The 20,089-nt window shown below is 47.2% G+C and overlaps 3 protein-coding genes across 3 annotated transcripts in view; 2 read left to right on the plus strand and 1 right to left on the minus strand.

Moving 5' to 3' along the window:
* Positions 1–1,255: 1,255 nt before the first annotated feature.
* CCDC166 (coiled-coil domain containing 166) lies at positions 1,256–2,741 on the plus strand (the record flags this gene model as incomplete). Its single annotated transcript, XM_080939750.1, has 2 exons — positions 1,256–1,690; positions 1,788–2,741. The coding sequence occupies 2 exons, from the start codon at positions 1,256–1,258 to the stop codon at positions 2,739–2,741; spliced, it is 1,389 nt and encodes a 462-aa protein (XP_080795876.1).
* A 6,432-nt stretch (positions 2,742–9,173) lies between these two features.
* On the minus strand, positions 9,174–14,888 carry ZNF707 (zinc finger protein 707). The gene is made up of 4 exons (XM_080939075.1): positions 14,711–14,888; positions 11,809–11,965; positions 11,384–11,497; positions 9,174–10,119 (listed from the first exon to the last, which is right to left on the minus strand). The coding sequence occupies exons 1-4, from the start codon at positions 14,816–14,818 to the stop codon at positions 9,278–9,280; spliced, it is 1,221 nt and encodes a 406-aa protein (XP_080795201.1). The 5' UTR covers positions 14,819–14,888; the 3' UTR covers positions 9,174–9,277.
* Positions 14,889–18,504: 3,616 nt separating this feature from the next.
* The window catches only part of GFUS (GDP-L-fucose synthase), a 29,409-nt gene continuing 27,824 nt past the window's right edge, over positions 18,505–20,089 (plus strand). The window contains exon 1 of the mRNA XM_080939200.1: positions 18,505–18,573. The gene's annotated coding sequence lies outside the window, so the exon portion shown is untranslated. The remainder of the gene's footprint in view (positions 18,574–20,089) is intronic.

The following is a 20,089-nucleotide window of genomic DNA, read 5'->3' on the forward strand; positions in this document are numbered from 1 at the left end:
TGTCATAGATTAAAAAGTTACAATTTTTTAAGGGATGAACCCATGTAAGCCAAAAAGGGGGGGGGGGGGGAGAGATTTTGAACCACAGAAGGATGGGAAAGTTTGGATGTGAATTATGGTAGGTAAGTAGGGGAAACTTTACCTCCCTGAAGAATCTAGCCGATGAGGAATTCGGAGGGGGAGGGATATGTAGGTGTATAAAAACCACTGTTTTGAACCAAGTTTTCAGGCTAGCTATTTTTGCCTTTTTTTTTTTTTTTGATAGGTTGCACAGTCTTTGCAAGGTTGTAAAATAAAATTTCCCATTTGTCACCGAGTCTCCATCACTCGGATTATGAAGTGAAGGCCGTTGTTTATCATGCATTTTATCTGAACGGTCTTAGTGCCTTCCACGTAGTCTCATTCCACCAAGGCCTCAGATGCCAACAGTCCCATTAGAAATACTACGTGGAGATGAGTGTGGTGGTGAAGGCCCTTAATCCCAGCACTCCGGAGGCAGAGGCAAGCAGATCTCTGTGAGTTCAAGGCCAGTCTGGTCTACAAAGTGAGTCCAGGACAACCAGGACTCCGTTACAGAGAAATCCTGACTCCATAACAAACACACAAGCAAATGTGTGTGTGTGTGTGTGTGTATCTCGGGGAGGTTCGTCCTGAGAGTATGAAGACTTCACAAGGACAGGTGGGGGAGGGCTCGCTCAGAGCTGGATAGAGGGAGCATGGGTAAGAGTCCCCTTATGCTATGGGACCTGAAGAGCATCCGATGGAGTGACAGCTAGAGCACGAAAATCCTGGTGAGGGGCGGATAGGGACTTGGAAGTTAGTTCAGTGTCTTGAAGGTGAAGCGTTGCCTGACTGCGATGCCATAACTGAGGAGTCATGCAAGGATATAAGAAATGGTAGGGAAGGAAAGACTGAATCAAGCTGTTGCCAGAGTAACAGAATGGGGTGAGGTCAAAGCATCGTGACCAAGTTCTGTCTCCATAGATGATGATGCGAAGGTTGAACATCAACATTTCTAGAGGTACGCACCAGGATGTGAAAGCTGTGGTCCGGAGGGAGCGCTCAAATACAGATTGGCCATGGTGCTCTCTGATCCTTAATCCTGCCTGCTCTGAACGTCATAAACTGAAGACGCATCCCTGAACCTAGGGTGTAGTTCTCCAGAGTTTTCGGGTTAAGAAGGGGGAATAACTGAGCTGGGGGAGCGGGTGGAGCACGGTGCTCTCATGAGTCCAGTTGGCCTGGGCCTTAAGCCATGGCGCCCAAGAAGAAGCGCGGACAAAACGCCTGGCGCAAGCAGGCGGGCGAAAGTGCGGAGCAACCGCTCTCCGAGCGTGCGCAGTACTTACAGCGCGAGTACGCGATGCTCTCGGAGAGCGTGGTGGCCAGTGAGCAGCAGATAGACGAGGTGCTGCAGAACAATGAGTTCCTGAACAGCGAGGCGCAGCGCTTGCGCGAAGAAAACCGGCTCTTTGCCGGTTATGTGAGCGCGCACGCTTTGCGCTGCGCCAACGCCGTGGTGCGCCTCGAGGACCAGAACCGCATAGACCTGGCGCAGATCCGCTGGCAGCGAGCGGAGCTGGCGTCGTTTTACCACGGCCGTGAGGACGGGGTGCGTGCACAGCTGCAGGAAATGAAGAGGCGCGCAGAAAACATGACACAGCAGGTGCAGGAGCTGCAGCCCTACAAGGCCAGTGCGCCCCCCGACCGCGAATCCGGGTCGAGAGGGATGGGCGCGTTCCCTACAGGTGCGCTGATCTCCCCACCCCCCACCTCACCCCATGTAGGAGCTGCAGCTGGAGCAGCTGGCGCGAATCCGGACACTGGAGCGCGAGCTGCTGCACATGCGCGTGGAGCACACGCAGCTCCTCCACCAGGTGAAACGACGCTTCCTAGATGACAAGTCTGGTTTCGAGCGGGAGGCACGCCTGCACGTGCATTCCCTGACACGTCGCGCAGAGCGAGAGGCAGCGCGTTCCCTCATTTCCCACGCACAGGCCCTCAAGGCAGACAATGGGCGTCTCCGACTAGAACTCATGAGGCTTCTCCACAGGTCTCTTTTACTGCAGGAAATGCGACAGCAGCTGCTGGAGCAGCGGGAGCAGCTGCGCCGGGAGCACGTGAACGTGCAGAACCTGGAGAAAATGCACGGCTGGTTGCACAGGGGTCCGGGGGGACCACCACTCTGGCAGCCACCCCAAAGCCACCAACCCAACTTGCTCATCGGGTCACTTGCCACCGAGCTGGACTCAACCTATCACATTTTAGGAACCCAGGCTTCAACCCAATCAGTTCAGGCCTCCCGAACCCCATCTGTGGATCAGTCACACCGAGTCTCCAAGACTCCATCTGTACTGTCGTCCAGTGAGCCTCTTCCTGGGCCGTCTCGTAAGGCTGGGTCTGTGATTGCTCCCTGGAGTCTGTCACATCCAGAATCTCGAGTCCCTTCTCTGACTCCATCACACAGGGGCTCGCGGGTCACATCTGAGACCCCGTCACGAAAGGGATCCAGGGTTCCGTCCATGACCTCAGGTACCTTGCGGTCACGCGAGGGCTCTCGGATCTCTCCTCAGCCCTCCTTGCGTGAGGTCTCTGCCGAAATTGACACAACTGCCAAGTCTAGCTCCAAGCTTCTCCCAGTCCAGTTGGAAGATCAGGTCTCTCTCAGCCCACAGGTGGAGGAGAAAGTGAACACTGAGGACCGAACAGATACTGTCTTGGAGCAGCCTGAACCCACATGAGGGGGCAGGCCACCAGGGCATGGGGTGGAGAGACATACCTTGGAAGATTTGTTGGTGCATAAATATGTTAATAAAAGTGTAAAATAAACTCTATGATGCTCTGGCACTTGCCCTGTATTTCAAGTGAGCAGAGAGGCCTGCCATTCGAGCTACAAGTGAGCTCGATGCTTCCTTGTCTGCTGGAATTCGATGTCCTTCCACCAACAGCCAGCTTGGGTAGAGAGCCAGCAAGGCAGGCATATGCGGTGCTCAGGGGAAGTTGGGTAGTGTAATCTCAGCAGCAGAGAGCAGATTCTGTTCTCAGCACAAAAAGAAATTACTGGGCTTTCCCATTATATATATATATATATATATATATATATATATATATTTAGGGAACATTGCAAGAATTATGTGAACTCCCATTGCCACCCATCAAGATGAACAGGGATGCGTGTTATGTATCTGGAACTTTCTGGGATTTTGTTGGAGACAGTTATGTCCCTTAATTTTAAATACATCCCTGTGTGTTTTACCGGATAGGACTTTGACCTGTTTTCTTCTGGTGCTGGGTGTTGAACGCAGAGCTATATGGATGATAAACAAACCTATCACCTGAGCTACACACACCCCAAGCACTGTCCAACTTTCTTCAAGACATGATTAAAATTAGGAAATGCAACTTGGAGAAAAATTCTATAAATCATACTGACCAGACTGTCACTTGTCCCTGTGGTGTCTATAGCTAGTTGTAGCCCTTACCTGGGTCACATCTTACATTCCTTTGTGTTGGTCTGTCCTTTTCTTAAGAAAGGGTCTCTCTGTGTAGGTCATACTGTCCTTGAACCCAAGAGATCCTCCTGCCTCTGCCTCTTCAGTGCTGGGATTAAAGGCATGCACCACCATCTCATCCCCTTTGTCTTTTTATAAACTTCTTTTTAAAGATGTATTTATTTTATGTATTTGAGTACACTATAGCTATCTTCCCACACACAAGAAGAGGGTGTTGGGTACCATTACAGATGGTTGTGAGCCACTATGTGGTCACTGGGAATTGAACTCAGTACCTCTGGAAGGGCAGCCAGTGCTCCTAACCACCATCTCTTTAGCCCCCTTTGTCTATTATTATTATTGTTGTTGTTATTATATTTATATGAATACACTGTAGCTGTCTTCAGACACACCAGAAAAGGGCATCAGATCCCATTTCAGATGGTTGTGAGCCACCATGTGATTGCCAGGAATTGAACTCAGGACCTCTGGAAGAGCAGTCAGTGCTCATCATAACCACTGAGCCATCTCTCCAGCCCCATTCCCCTTGTCTTAAGGTGCAAGGCCAGTCATTAAAATTCTTCTTAACTGAGATTTGAATGGTTGGCTTGGGCACCTTTCCTGTTCAAGAAGTTCCGGGCAGGGCTGGAGAGATGGCTCAGAGGTTAAGAGCACTAACTGCTCTTCCAAAGATCCTGAGTTCAATTCCCAGCAACCATGTGGCGACTCACAGCCATCTGTAATGAGATCTTATACTCTCTTCTGGTGTGTCTCTGAAGACAGCTACAGTGTACTTATATATAATTATATAATAAGCAAATAAATTTTAAAAAAGGACGTTCAGGACAGGCGATGCTTCCTGACCTATGGTGCAGGGCGAGGGAGCCAACAGCCTTGATACTTCTGAACTGCCTTAAGAATCCACAAGTTCATGTGTTCAGGAACACAGCTATCATCAGAAAGCCCCATGGATCTTCTGCGTGTTTGGACTAGGGAAGGCTGTCTCAAAAACAAAATAAAGAAAAAAAAAATTATAGTTTGGGGAGACAGCCACTCAGAAAACTGGCTGCTCTTCCAGAGATTCTGGGTACCACCCACATGCTGCTCACAACCATCTACTGGATGACTTCACATGCACATTTAAAGCACCCATACACAGAACATACATTTTAAAAGCTCTAAAGACTTTAGATTTTTACGTGCATGGGTGTTTTACCTCCGTATATATGTGTACCTTATACATGCCTGGTGTCTGCAGAGGTGAAAGGGGGTGTGTGATTCTCAGGAACTGGAGTTACAGTTATTTTCGAGCCATTGTGTGGGTGTTGGGAACGGAATCTGGGTCCTCAGCAAGAACAGTAAATGCCTATCATCTGAGCCATCTCTCCAGCTCCCTGCATAGAATCTTCTAAGATCTAATAGTCAAGTTGCAGGGCCTCCAGATTTGCCCGATGAAAAGAGGAGCATGTAGACCACAAGGGTGTATGTCCTGCTGTCTAAGAGCAGCCTCATGACCCATTCAGAAACCATCTGTCAGATCTAACGTCAAACACTGAAATCTTCTCTGTGCTGCGCCCATGTCTAGATGTATGTTCACATACATATGAGCATGATTGTGAAGGCCAGAATTTGACATCATCAGGGGTCTTCCTCAGGCGGAACTCTCTAAGCTAGTCCAGCCAGCCGGTTTGCCCCCAGGAATCCTGTCTCCACCATTATGGGTGGGCCACATGCTCATCCAGCTTATTATGTGGGTGCTAAGGATCTAACCTTGGGCCCTCATGCATGCAACAGCAAGTACTTTGTCCAGCGAGCCATCTCCCAACCCTTAGATGCTACAGTGTGTGAGACACTAACTAGATATTACTACTGTCATTTGTTTTGAGGTGGTTACCCAAACATCCTCACCAACTCAAGCCTACTAGCATTTCCTGCAAAAGGGGTAGGTCATCAGACCATATCTAAGATTCTGGCCACTCCCTGCTGCCAGCGCCCAACCTTGTCCGATATTGCCCCAGCTGCAGGCGGTTCCCAGAAGTACTAGATAGTCTGTAAGTGGGGTGTGTTCACTGAAGGTGGGACTCAGGGTGAAGCTTCTCCATAAAGTAAGTAAAGTATTGGTTCATCGGGTTATACTTGAATGGAATCCTTCCTTTGAACTCTCTGTGGTTATCAATGATGGGTGAGCACCACAGCTTCTGTTTCAGGGGAAGCAGTGGGAGGGACCACTTGCTGGAGAAGTGTGTCTCTGGGGGTAGACTTTTCCATTAAAAACCCCATTCTACTTTCAGTGTTGTCTTTGCTTAGTGCATGTGGTTGAGGGCACGTATTCTTGGCTTCCTGCATCTACTGCTATGCCTGCCTGCTGCCGTGCTTCCCCGACTAGTTGGACTCTGATCTCTCTGGAACGGAGTCAAAATAAACTCTTCCTTAAAGCGTAGCTGGCCTTGCTGTGTTACCATAGCAACAGTGAGGTAACTACTACAACATCTCAGCAAAGGTCATGAGACATTCAGGTCCCTTCTCACCTCTTAAGTGCCTTTTAAAACAAAAGGTATGGTTCTCTTCCTTTGTATGGGGCTTTGCAGTTTTCCTCATGGCCTGTGGACTGAGAAAGCACGGGAGATACAATGGGCACCGGGAACAGTTGGCCCAAAGCAATTGCTAGATGAAGTTTCAGGACACTGCAGATTAGTGGTTATCAAACCTGTGTCACTTTGGGGGCCAAATGACCCTTTCACAGGGGCCACCTAATACCACTGGAAAATTTACATTATGATTCACAAGGATAGTAAAACTACAGTTGTAAAGTGGCAACAGAAATAATTTTATGGTTGGGAATCATCACAACCTAAGTGTATTAAAGGGTCACAGCATCAGGAAGGCTGAGTTGCCCCAATCTGCCGCAGATGGCTATGGTTGTGGCAGGCTTGTGATCCCAACACTTGGGATGAGGAAGCAAAAGGATCAATTTCAGGACCAGCATGGGCTAGACAGAAAAAGAGTATCTCAAACAAGTGAGACATTGTAGTTGTAGATAGGGTATAGCAGGTGGTAAACAGGGGGTAAGGTGCTGCTGGCCATCTGTGTCTGGGGTCGTGAAGCGGTGCTGGTCCTGCTGGAGACGTATGCTTCCTAGCTCTGTGGACCTCACAAAGCAACCAGTGAATGCCACGGTTTCATAGCTTGCTGCCTAAACAGAGTGTTGCCTGGGATCAAGGTCATAGGCATTATCCTGCCACTTACTGGTCCCACAAGACAACGGAGTAGCTCCATGTGCACACACCTTACAGGGCTGATGTGGTCAGGAGACACTGCTGGCCACTCACCTGCTCTCACAACACTCCTTCATTCAGCCAAGGTAGTGTGAGGGATGTAAGCACTCTTTTCTCTAGCCCTATGCCAACTGTGCACACACAGACACACGCACAACCAAACCAAACCAGGTAAAGACCAGCTGCTCTGGAGAGGCAAAGGACTGGTGGTATAGGCTTCTACAGCAGCCACTTGGGGACTGAGGCAGGAGGATGGGAAATTCAAGATCAGCCTGGACAATGTGACAGTGGAAGCAGTTCTGCAGGACCTAAGATACAAGGCAAAGTCCACAGCAGGCCTTTCTGCATACTCCTATGAAAGCTCCTCCCAACTCTAATACTGGATATACCAGACACCTATCTGCCTGGCAGCCCTTAGGTGGAAGGCAAATATGCATTTGTTTATCCAAGTATATATAGGAAATGAAATGCAGCCTCCTGACTTACAGAAGTAAACCTGGACAAACTGCTATAGACTTAAGCTTCTACAATGCAATTGCAAACTCACAAATGACCCAGCTTGGTTGCAATCACACAAATAGGGCCCCAGTGGGGGTGTAGCTGAATTTGAATAGTGTCTACCCAGAATGCACTAGGCAATGATCCCCATGACCTATACTCACTGCATTCAGGAGGTAGAAGCAGGAAGATCAGGCTTGACCTAAATAAGCTTTTTAAACTGGAGCAATGGCTTAGGGGTGAAGAGCACTTGCATGGAACCTGGGTTCTGTTCCCAGTATGTATATGGTGCTCACAACCTAGTTCCAGGCTATCAGAGTCTTTTAGATATGTGGGTACCAGGCACACGTTGCACATACATGTAGGTAACATACTAGTACACAAAATTGTTTTAAAATCTTTAAAACCTTTAGCGGCTTAAGATCAAGGCCATCCCTCAGCTCCATCTGATATGCCAGATTATGTCTAGCACCATCTTCTGGTTCCCATTTCCTATAAACAGTACTTGCTAACTATGTGTGGATGTTTTACCTATATATACATCTGTACATCATGTGTGGCTTTGTGTCCAGAGGCCAGAAGAGGGTGTTGGATCACCCGGCATCAAGAGTTGTTGTAGGCCATGGTGCTGGGACACAAACCTGGAATTCTCTGGAGGGCAGTTGGTGCTTTTAACTGCTGAGCCATCGCTTCTGCCCCCTGAAATTCTTCAAACTTACAGTCCATCATTAAATCTGGGGATAACCTGATTTATAAAGGGAAAAATGTGCTTGGTTCCTTGATCAAGCTTGTAGTACAGAGCTGTATCCATGAGCTCCACCTGGTAGACCAGTGGCTGAAAAACTGACATTCTGACTTAGAACTGAAGAGATGCCCTGGGATACACATGGCTACCTCACACTGCCTTAAGGCCCAGCCTAATTCTAGGGGCATGACCCCAGACACCAGGGTCATGCGCCAAAGAGGAGCATCTAGGGCAACGGCAGGTAATTCACTTTGGCATTTGTGTAGGCAGCAGACCTGACCCAGGCAGTTCCTGAGCACCACCCGATGTCCAGCACCACAGTAGCTACAGCCTGTGGTAGTGCATCCCTGGGGTCCTCATTCCTGAAGGGACCCAGAAGCTGAGAATGGGCCCAGCTTGGCAGCTATTTCTACAATTTATGACCTTATCCAGAGAAACCAGAACACTGAGAAGCATCCAGCTCTCACAGCCAGGAGAGGTTCCCACTGTCCCGCCCTGCCCATCACTAGACAGCTCCCTACAGGTACAAAGGGTCATATGTGAAGCAAATACTCATCTGCCTTCCCAGCAGCGCTCCCATGCCATTGGGAAATAACCTGGTTATACTTTAACGAAACCAAATAAACAGAAGCAAAGATCCAGTGTCTCTAGCTGAACAAAGTGCTAGGGAAGCACTGAGGACGCTGTAATAGACGCCCCACAGCCACCCCAATGTGTGTCTGGGTCTTTCTGTAGCCCTTTACCAGGGCTGTGGTATAGCCACCTGCTGAGGCTGAAGAAGAGGCTTCTCCCATTGATTATTTATTGTGTCTGTACGCACACACAGGAGAGAAGTCAGGACAGCTTATGGCATTTGGTTCTCTCCTCCGGCCATACGGATCCCTGATAGGACTATCAACCTTTGTAGGCTGTTTACTCTCTGGGTCATCTTGTCAGCTCCAACAGTAAGCTTTGCTTCTGTTCAAGCCTCAGACCTCCCTCCCACAAGACAGGCGACATGGCGGAAGAGCTGAGAGAGAAGAGTTAAAGTGCATACAAAACGACACTCAGGACAGGGACAAATTTCTTCAACATGATCAGAAGCAAGAAGCACCAAAGGAACAGCTGCTGCTGGCTCTGCCAGCGCAACTTAGATCCCTTTCCCTGTGTCCGAACTTTCTCAGACTTCCAGCGAGAACTGCTGGCTCACGGGCCTCTGCTTGGGAGCACCTGCTGCAGTTCTTCCCCACGGCCGAGAACAGGGAAGACCCAGCTGCCCACAGGAAGCTCTACACTTCTCCTCGCCCATGAGTTCTCTGGTGCCTTGTGAAAAAGCCCAGGTGGCGGAAACCCTTTCCACACTGTTCACACTTATAGGACCTCTTGTTCATGTGCAGCCTCTGGTGGATGCTGAAGCCCTTGGGCCACCTGAAGGCCTTTCCGCACACACCGCAGGTGTAGGGTTTCTCTCCACTGTGAATCCGCTGGTGGTAGTTGAGGTTCTCTTTAGTCCCAAAGGCCTTGCCACAGTTGTCACAGTAGAAAGGCTTCTCTCCTGTGTGAACAAGATGGTGCCGCAGGAGGTTTGACTTCTGTTTGAAGGCCTTCCCACAGTCACTGCACACATAGGGCCGGTGTTCAGTGTGAATTTTTCGATGCCGTGCCAGGCGGTCCTTCAAGCTGAAGGCCTGTCCACACACCTCACAGCAGAAGGGCTTCTCGCTTGTGTGATTTCGCTGGTGGCGTAGAAGGTTTGAGACCCAGCGGAATGTCTGGCCACACTCAAAGCACTCAAAGGACCTGGTTCCAGTGTGTACTGTCTGGTGAGCGGCCAGCTTGCTGTGGCAGCTCAGGGTCTTCCCACATATGCCACAGATAAATGAGTGTCCCTCTGCTCCACCCTTGCCCTGTTCCTTGAGGCCTGGCTGCTTCCTGCTGGATTTTCCACACATCTGGTTCTGGAGAGCTTCGTTTTTGTCCACTTTCTTTTCAGAGGTAGCTCTGGGAAAGCCCGCCTTACTAGATGTCAGGGTGTTCTTCCTCAAGGTAGCCCCTTTCTTGGCTCCTGTCCGTGAATGGGTCCTCTCAGAAACTGAAGCCAACTTACCAGGATCTACAGGTTTTCTGCCTCCTGTGGAGGAATAGATACATTTACACAGAACTGGCCCAGACACAGACGACTTATAAAACATATCCAACAGAAAATGAAGAAAAGCTACCAAGTGTCAAATCAATCTACTTAGGGTACTATCTAATCAGTGTACACAGATGAGCCAAGACAATGGGAGACTGAAAAGGTGAACATTGAGCTGGGTTGCGGCACACACCTTTAACCCAGCACTTGGGAAGAGGCAGGTGGATCTCCGAGTCTAAGGCCAGCTAGATCTACAGAGCAAGTTTAGGGACAGTCAAGGCTACATAGAGAAATCCCGTCCCAGACAGTGGAAAACAGCACCTGGTACTCCAGCACAACTTTTTTCCTTCGTGTAGCCCTAGCTGTCTTGGATCTCTCTATAGACCTCAACCTTAGAGATCTACCTGCCTCTGTCTCCTAGTGCTAGGATTAAAGGTGGGTGCTGCCACCACCCAGGAAAAATGGGTTTAAAAGGACCAAAAACAACCATTCAAGTGTCCATTAAACTTGTGTTAGCTCATGGAGGAATTGAGAGCTAGGGCAGGAATTGAGAGCTCCCTAAAATTGAGAACCACCAACTCTAAGCCATGAGCTTCCTGTAAACAGAGGCCTGGAGGCTTCACGTAATCTGGGGACTTCTCAGCCTGACTTAGACTTACAAAGCTGCTTGATCTGACTTCTGAGAGGCAGGCAGTGACAGCACACACCTTTAATTCCAGCACTAGGAGACAGAGGCTGGCAGATCTCTGAGTTTGAGGCCAGCCTGGTCTACAGAGTTCCAGGGCAGCCAGGGCTACAGAGAAACCTTGTCTGGAAGTGTGCAGGCACAAGGACATGGAGGGGACAGGACCTGGGCTGAGTAGTAAGTGGCCCAACAACTGCTTCTCCAAGCCCTTGGGTTCTATGCCCATCATGGCAAAAAGAAAGCCTCCTCATGACCACTGGGAATATCTTAAGGAAAGAGCCATGGCTTTATCCTAATTCTACAATTGAGCAAATACATGTGAAATAGAGAACCTGCTCCCCTGTCAAACCTAGAGCATGACCTCTTTTCCCTCTGCCTTGCCAAATGGATAACAGTCAAATCCCAGCCACTCCTAGGCTCACGGTGCTAGGACACTGCCTCCCTTTCTCAAACACCTCTTTTCAGGTATAAGGGACTGATGATGCACAGATGAGTCAGAGCCTAGTGGCAGAACTGAGACATTCATGCGGCCTCCAAAGCCCCTAATTCAGAGTGCGAAAAGCTCATCTCACTTACCTGGGCAGATACTTTTTTGTCCTTCCAGGGACTCAGATCTGTCCCATTTGTCAACCCAGGGCTCATCCCATTGTTCAAGGCGAGAAATAAGGCCTGGTCTCCGGCAGCAGCATCCTTTCCAAAAAGGAGAGAAATGGTATCTGATTTGTGTAAAAGACAGTACGGCCAGGACTAAGAGTAGCTCTAGGCAGCACAAGAACCCAGCAGCCTGGCCAGGAGAATGAAGAAAACAGAGGCTTGCAGGAGAAAGAAGAAGGCTTGCCTACATATGAAAACACATATGTTGACATAAGCCTTTGCAGGGCCCCAAGGGTTTGAGGAAAAGAATTTGGCTACCCTAGGGGAGCCAAATGAGATTAGACACAGCACAGAAATCTTTAGCCAGGACCCACAGTGAGCTCCAGAAACTAACATGCAGCTCTTACCAAGCTCATTCAAGCTCCTGAAGTTCTCCAGCATCACATCCCGGTAGAGGGTCCTCTGGCTAGGACTGAGACACTCCCATTCTTCCCTGCAGAAGTACACAGCCACGTCTCTGAAGGTCACTGGCACCCGATACTCAGATGGTTCCGGGATGGTCTGCTACTGAGTGACAGTGAGTCAGAGAGTGTGCTAAAACCCATATACAGGGGCAGGGCAAGCAATGACCTCTGTGATGGTCAGTATTCATGGAGGGTTACCTAGGAGACATTTGGGTGTGTTTGTAAGGGTGTTTCCCAGAAGTCTAACCAACCCCGAAATATATGCACTCTCATTCCTTGGACTGTGGTTCCTTCCAGACTAACAAAAAGGGGAGCTCCAGCATTTCCTCCCTGCCTCCAGAATGAGGATGCAATCTGTCCAGCTTCAGCTCACGCTCCTGCCACCAAGGTGGGCTGTATACCCTCAAGCTGCTTGTCATAGCAACAAGAAAAGTTACTGATGGGCTGGAGCGATGGCTCATCACTGACTGCTCTTCCAGAGGTCCTGAGTTCAATTCCCACCAATCACATGGTGGCTCACAACCACCTGTAATGGGATCTGATGCCCTCTGCTGGTGTGTCAGCCACAGTTTACTCAGCTACAGCATAGCATGACCTTCCCTTCAGACCATCCCATTGCTATCAAGAAAGAGATCATTTTGATTCTGTAGTCAGGACAACAAAGTAGGCAAACAGCAGTAATAACTAGGTATACTGCCGTGCTAATGAGACTGATAGCAGTCTCACAGGAGGGAGGGCACACTGACCCACCACTCCCTCAAGTTGGCTAATGCTCTGCTCCCCTCCTTTTTATTTGACACAGGGCCCAGTCAGTGAGGTGGTGCTGCCCACATCCAAGGTGGAACTTTCCTCTTCAGCTAACCAGTTAAGAAAATCTCCCAGCCGGGGGCGTGGTGGCTGAGGGATGGGTGGATCTTGGTGAGCCAAAGGCCAGTCGAGGATAAACTGAAATTACAAAAGAAAAATGCCTGGCTGGAGAGATGGCTCAGTGGTTAAGAGCACTGACTGTTCTTCCAGAGGTTCCAAGTTCAAATCCCAGCGTGGCTCACAACCATCTGTAATGGGATGCCTTCCCTGCTGGTGTATCTGAAGAGAGTTACAGTGTACTTTATATATATATATATATATATATATAATTAAAAAAAAGTTGGATCACCAAGATGGTTCAGCTGGTAAAGGTGACTAATGTCACCTGAGGTCAATCCCCCAGACCAGTATAACATGAGGAAAGGACCTACTCCAGCAAGCTGTCCTTATATGCAGAGTGGTATACACACCTGCCCTGTACTATTTACATGCATACACACAGTAAATAGTTTTCCAAAACTGGAAAGTTACAAAAGATGGCTCAGTGGTTAAGAGCACTGACTGCTTTTCCAGAGGTCCTGAGTTCAAATCTCAGTAACCACATGGTGGCTCACAACCATGTGTAATAGCATCTGATGCCCTCTTCTGGTGTGTCTGAAGACAGCTCCAGTGTACTTATAACAAATAAATAAATCTTAGGAAAAAAAAAGTCCAAGGCTGGGTTCATCTCTGCTGCACAATAAAATTCGGACAAAAACCTAAAACAGTTTAGAGAAGGCTCATCTAGTTTACAATTCCAAGTTACAATCAAGGCAGCTAGTCACATCAGAGTCAAAAACAAAATGAACTAATACATTTTTAGAGCTCACCTAGCTTTCTCTAATCTTAATCCAGGGCCCTAATCTGTGTCTGCCCATATCAATTAAGCTAATCAAGGCAATTCCCCAAAGACATGCTTACAAGCCAACCCGAACTAAATAATCCCTTGAGACATTCTTCCCAAATTATTATGATTGTATCAAGTTGAGAAATTAACCATTAGGCCAGCTTTGACTACAAAGCTATGTTAAAGACCATCTGGGATACTTAAAAAGCAAGCCAAAACAACACTTAACAAAACGAACAGAGGAGTTTCTGGTTCTAAGAGGGAGTTAGGAAGATGGAAAGGCAAGCAACAAAGATTTCCAATTCATTTTCCTGCCAAAGAACTAGTCTCTAGAATAACTTCTACAAACCAACAGTAGAAAGAGAACAACGTTTTTTTTTTAATATAATATTTATTTATTTGTGTATTTATTTAATGTATACACTGTTGCTATCCCCAGAAACACCAGAAGAGGGAATTGAATCCCACTACAGATGGTAGTGAGCCACCATGTGGTTGCTGGGAGTTGAACTCCAGACCTCTGGAAGAGCAGTCAGTGCTCTTAGCCGCTGAGCCATCTCTCCAGCCCCCGGAACAACGTTTTAAAAAGGTAAAAAGAAGCCTCATTAATCCTAACACTCAGGAGACAGAAGCAAAGGGGTCAGCACAAGTTGAGGCCAGCCAGGCTACAAAAGTGAAACTCTTTAAAAAGATAAAAATTATTTAACAGCTATCACAAAAGTTGCGCCTAGAGGCATTCAACCTTGTGACATTGCGACATGACCAGCCAACCACCTACAGGATCCTGAAATCCGTTCTTATCTACACTCCACTAGCAAGGCTGCAAATTGGGACACACCAGGAAGACCCGAAGCTCGGGAAACACAGGTCTGGTTAGTGACTGCCAATCACAAACTCTGCATGATAAATCTAGAATATTTCCAGAACTGGTGCCACAAGCCTGGGGCTGGACTTCAAGGCCAGAGAGCAAGGAGTGTAGGAAACACTAAAACAGAAAGCTGTAGTCCTGGAAAGCAGGAACAGAGACCCGGACTGAGACTCGAGGACTGCCCGAGCGCGGTACCAGGGAGAAGCAGGAACCCCGAGCGCCAGAGCCATGAGGATTCATGTGGACGCAGGACCAGGGATTGGAGATAAAAGGTCCGTATTTACCGGAGGGGCATCGTCGTTATTCTCCTTGGGAACAGCGCTGCCGAGTCCGAAGCCGCGCTCTCGTCGAGCCTCACAGGGAGCAGAAGCAGCAGCAAGTGGCCGGTGCATCTGAAGGCCGCGGGGGATTCCGGGGGTAGGATCAGCTTCAGCGCAAGCGCAATGGTGCAGAGCAGAGCCGCTCAAAACAGTCCAACAGTCCGCCTCCAGACAACTCCCCAGCTCTGGCAGCTTCACCCGTCAACTCAGCTGCGCGCCGCACAAACTTCAACTCTCCAGCGGAAATTAGCCGACCAGAATGCTTCCGGATACTTATAGTGCGGGCTGGATAAGAAGGCGGAAGTATGCTAGAGCCCGCCCCCAGAGGCCCCGCCCTTTAATTGCTAAGAGTAGTTGACCCGCCCAGCAGGTCAGGTTATTCAGGGTCCCGAAGAGGCCTTCATCCTGAGAGTCATGGGGGTGAGAGAGAAAGGAAGCCAAGCACATAAAGAATGACACAGAGTCAGTCTGGATGGTGTCAAGGCTTCATTGAGGATAGAATGCTTACAGCTTATATAGGCTTAAGCAGGGGGAAGGCAGAATGCAGTGGAATTTTACAAAATCTTTAGACCACGGAAGAGGGTGGTGTTGTGGTCTAGCACCAACAACGGTCTCGTGCTTTTTCTGGAACATCCTGTTTTGTCACCTGGCAGTTATTCTTGGCAGGGTCCATTGTGGTGCTTCCCGGAAGGCTCAGGCGAAAGGTCAGGTTCCCACAGGCGGGGGGGGGGTGGGGGTGGGGGGGTGCAGCTACTCACAGGTTGCAGTGTCAAGATGGCTGTAGTTTGGCTATTTTCTTAGCCATGGCTCCCCACAAGTAGTTGTGCTTCATGTGTTCCTGATTAGTTTCCTCCTTTATGATCTTGCCCTTGCCCTGGTGGCTTCTGAGCCTGCTGGGAGGAGGTTTTTGTTTTGTTGGATTTTGGGGATAGGGTTTCTATGTGTAGCCCTGGCTATTCTGTAACTTTCTTTGCAGGCCATGTTAGCTTCAAACTCAGATCCTCTGCCTCTCTTTTGGAATTAAAGGCGTTCGCCATCATGATAAAGTACAAGTAATAATACAGCCTACCTTTTAACCTGTTGAGTTATGTGGTGTTATGGACCAGCAGTTTTGCGTGTTGGCACTGGAAAGCTCTTTATGCAAATCAGAAATGTCCATGCCCTAAAGAACCTATCTCCAGTTCCTCTCCAGCAGCCAATATTCTTTGTTTGAAATTTGTCCTATGACTGTCTTCCTGATGTTTGCCAGGTTGGTTCGTGTCAGTGGCACGGGTCAGGATTTCCTACTTTGTTTTGTTCACTCAGGTCACTGGACACTTGGGCCACTGTGATGCCAAATTTAATTTGAGAGATAGAAACTAATTTATAATTCTAGTTCAGGCAACCTTCATTCCACAATGAAGCTGAGCAAATAGAAGGGAGGACATAGAGGGAAGACCTAAGGGGAAGAAAGAAAAAGGTAGAAATAAGATTAGTCTTGTCTGTTCTTAACAAGATCTCGATTGTTGGATTTTTACCAGTGAAGACAACAGAATCAGATGTTGGTGTGAAAGCCTGCCAGCTCATAGAGGGAGAGAAAGCACCCACCTGATTCCTCCTCAGCCAATATCCCAAAAGGAATCCCCTCTCTCACTCATCCCCAAAAGACTTCTAACTCAATGACCCCCCCTTTTCTGTGTGTCTCTCTACCCATCCTACAGATTGTTTACTCTCTGTTCTTTCCTTAATAATCCTATTTTCGCTTCCTGTCAACTGTTTGCTTGCTTCCCCTCTTAATCTATGGTTGACTTTTCTTAATCCTGTTTATGAGAAAACTCTTGGATTAAAGGTGTATGCCACAGCTGAGCCACACCAAAATAACTTTAAAAAAGAACAAAAACTTTTTTCCCCAGCAAATAACATAATCTCAGAGTTCACAGTGTGATTAAATAGCAGGTAACACTTGTTATCTGACAGTGGTGGCTCATTCCTTTAATCCCAGCCCTCAGGAAACAGTCAGGTGGATCTCCATGAGTTCCAGGACAGCCTGGTCTACAGAGCAAGTTCCAGGACAGCCAGGGATACACAGAGAAGCAAAGAAAAAGATTGGTCTAGATGGTTACTTTGTTCCTCAGGTAGAGACAGACTATAGAAAAAATAACTCCAGATTGCTCTTCTTTAGTAAGGATTAAAGCATAGGGAACTGGGAACTCTACTATCATGCTCATGGAAATCCACCCTCTCCTGATTTCCCAAAAGGTAATATAACAACCTAGTTTCCTTTGATGTCTGAGACTTGATTATGGTTGACACTTTTGTTGAGTTCAGCCCAGTGCTGAAGCCTAGCACCAAACAATGGCCACCTGTAGTTTTTCTTGAGCAAGAGAGCTAAGAGCAGATGTGTTCATTATCTGTTTGCATTCATTACTTTGGGCTGTGTATTCAGAAAATAGAAATTCTTGAATTTTCTAGACTTGTGTGTCAATTCTATAACTTGTTGAGGAGCCAACAGTCTCTACATCAGAGGTGCTTAAGGAGCAACACAAGAGGGGTTCAAGGGCCCCCTGTCCTCACCAAGCATGTTATTTTTCTACTTGGTGTTGTTTCTGGGCTTTTTGTTTTGCTTACATTGTAATTATCATAACTGATTTAAAGAGGTATGTTAGAGTAGAAAAGGTCATCTTAGTGCTGCAGGAGTAACACAGAACCTTGGCAAGATCTTTTTGTTTTTGTTTTCCTAAAAAAGGGGTGCACCAGAGCCTAAATCCAACTAGTAAGTGAACCAAGACAGGAAGTTTACTTGAGTGTTATTCTAATGTAGGTGGTGATGTATCTTTTCCCTGTCTGCTGGGTCTCACCTCAAAGTCTTTTACAAGTTTTAAAGGAATCAGTGTAAAGGCAATTAAAGATCAGCCACTTCAGGCTGTCAAGTTCCCAAAATGCACGGGGACCTTTGTATAAACAAGTTTTACCAGGTAGGAGAAATGAAAAGGTTTGTATAACCGTTTTTTACAAGGTAGGAAAGATAGAAGGTGAGGGGAGGAGCCCTGTCTCAACCAAAACAGAACAAAGAACTGAGCATGAGGGTACAGGTCTTTAATGCCAGATTTTGGGAGGTAGAAGCAGGTAGATCTCTTGAGTTTGTGGGTAGCCTGATTTACATATTGTGCTCATGGACAGCATGAGCTACGTAGTAGAGAGATCTTGACTTAAAAAGAAAAACATGATGATGATGGTGGTAGGGGTGGTGGAATATTATCCCATGCCCAAGCTCTGGTGGCATCATGCCCTTCAATGCCAGACTGGTCTATAGAACAAGTTCCAGAACAGCCAGGGCTCCATGGAGAAACTGTGTCTCAACAAACAAACAAATTATCTCTTAGCAGACAAGCTTTTTTTATTCTTAGATAAGGCCTCACTATGTAGTCTAGCTGGCCAGGAATGGGAATGTAGACCCAAAGTAGCTTCAGATTCAGAGATCTGTCAGCAAACTGTCTGTGGTAGAAAAATATGTCACATATTAAAGTAGAAATTTCTGGTTTCTTTGGAAACATGAGTTACAATGTTTGTTGGGGTAGACAGGTAGGATGTTTTGCTGAAGTTGACACAGGTGAAAGGTCACATGATTTGAAAGACTATAATTATGACCCCACAAACAGTGGGAGCTTGAAAATTGGATTGTTTTGCTCCATCTCGCTAGTCTTTGCTGCCTACATGCAAGTATTGGTTTGCCTTACATTGCATTGCTGTATCTCGCTTGTGACTTCCTAGAAAGACACTCTTCAAAGAACTTCTCATGAACTTCCTGCCCTTGCTGATTCGTGCCTTGAAGAACTATTTCTAAACAGGTCTGCTTCCCCCATATCTTTATAACTGTCCTTACCCACTATCTCTTGTGGGTGGGTTGAACCTATTATAGTAGGTTGTGAAATGTAGTGAGTTGGCCTGATGCTTGTATTTTAATACTAAGATTGTTTCCTTGAGACCTGGTTGCCCAAAAATGAAAGAGTCGTCACATAGACCCAAGTGACACTCTGTGACCTTGCTCCCAAGTTATTTCTAATCAGTGAATAAAGATGCCAACAGCCAATAGCTGGGCAGAGGAGACATATGCAGATTTTCAGGTTCTCTGGCCTGGGGGATTGGAGGAAAAGCCACAAGGAAGAAAAGAGGTGAAGAAGGAGAGAGAAGCCGCCATGGGTTAAGCGAGTCATGAAAATGTGGCCCTGAGGGTTGGCCAATCGGAGTTAAGAGCAGCCCAGGTGAAACATAGTAAGTAACAACTCAGGATCTTTGATAGGAAAGTAGATTCTAATAACACAGAGGGTAGGTATCTGCCCAGCTCTTGTGCTGTTTAAAGCTTATTGTAAACATAAAGGTTGTGTGTCTTTTATCCAAGAACTGAATAATCAAGGTGGGGTAGAAATTTGGGATTGGGATTAAAAATTGGGATTTCTACAACAGTGAAAAATATATGCCTATAACATAAATGTATAGATATCTTCCATTTAGATGTTGTGCGGTTTATTCATTTCTCAGTGGTGATGTTTGAAAGGTTTAGTTTCAAAGTTCAATGGAACTGGATTTGGAAAGCATTAGAGTGCTTTAAATGTTTTGTAGTATTTTGGTGAAGAATATAGCTACTTTTTGCCCTGGTATGAAGTCGGCCTGAGGCTAAGGTGAAGAGACTTCTTAAGTGCATTGACAAAGGAAGTCTCAGAGCCCAACCGAGACTTTGTTCCCTGGTTAAGTCTCATGAAGAACATTTTGAACAAATGTAGAAAGGAAAAATATAAAATATATGGTTCAAGTATTAAAGGGGCATCAGGAAGTGAAAAGGAACTCAAAGCTGTGTTCGGGGATAGTAAATTGCATTAAGGGAATAGTGACCTTAGCGCAAGAGCCTATCCAGCTAAATTTAGATCCAGGAAAGGTAGTGCGTGCCTTTAATCCCAGGAGGCAAAAACAAACAGATTTCTGAGTTCAAGGCCAGCCTAGAATTGAGCAAATTCTAGGTGAAGAAAAATTTAAATTCAGGCTTGGTGGACCACACACTTAATCTCAGTGTATAGGAGACAGGCATGCAGATCTCTGAGTTCAAAGTCAGTCTGCAGAGCAAGTTCCAGGAGAGCCAAGTTTAGGCAGGGAGGGAGTTGGAAAACAGAAAGCTGGTGATGATGTAATAGAACAAGGGGGCCATGTTCCAGCCCCAGCAAGCAACAGAACTTGGCAGCTTTAGCCACGTGGCTCTGGCTTTAGAGTCCAGAATGCCAGAATAGAAGGCATTACTGGGACAATTGATGCTGATTAGCTGGAGCTAAGAAATTATTGGTGATTAAGAAGAAACCAGCGAATCATATAGAT

This window comes from Micromys minutus (genome assembly GCF_963924665.1).
Source record: "Micromys minutus genome assembly, chromosome: 27".
Taxonomy (NCBI): Eukaryota; Metazoa; Chordata; class Mammalia; order Rodentia; family Muridae; genus Micromys; species Micromys minutus.

What these genes read in the sequence shown, in the direction of transcription:
- ZNF707 (XM_080939075.1), bottom strand. Translation starts at nt 14,818, where the DNA reads ATGCACCGGCCACTTGCTGCTGCTTCTGCTCCCTGTGAGGCTCGACGA. An exon ending in ATAACGACGATGCCCCTCCG is followed by an intron (nt 11,966 to 14,710) that starts GTAAATACGGAC and finishes GTCACTCAGTAG; the next exon opens with CAGACCATCCCGGAACCATC. An exon ending in CAGGAGCTTGAATGAGCTTG is followed by an intron (nt 11,498 to 11,808) that starts GTAAGAGCTGCA and finishes CTTTTTGGAAAG; the next exon opens with GATGCTGCTGCCGGAGACCA.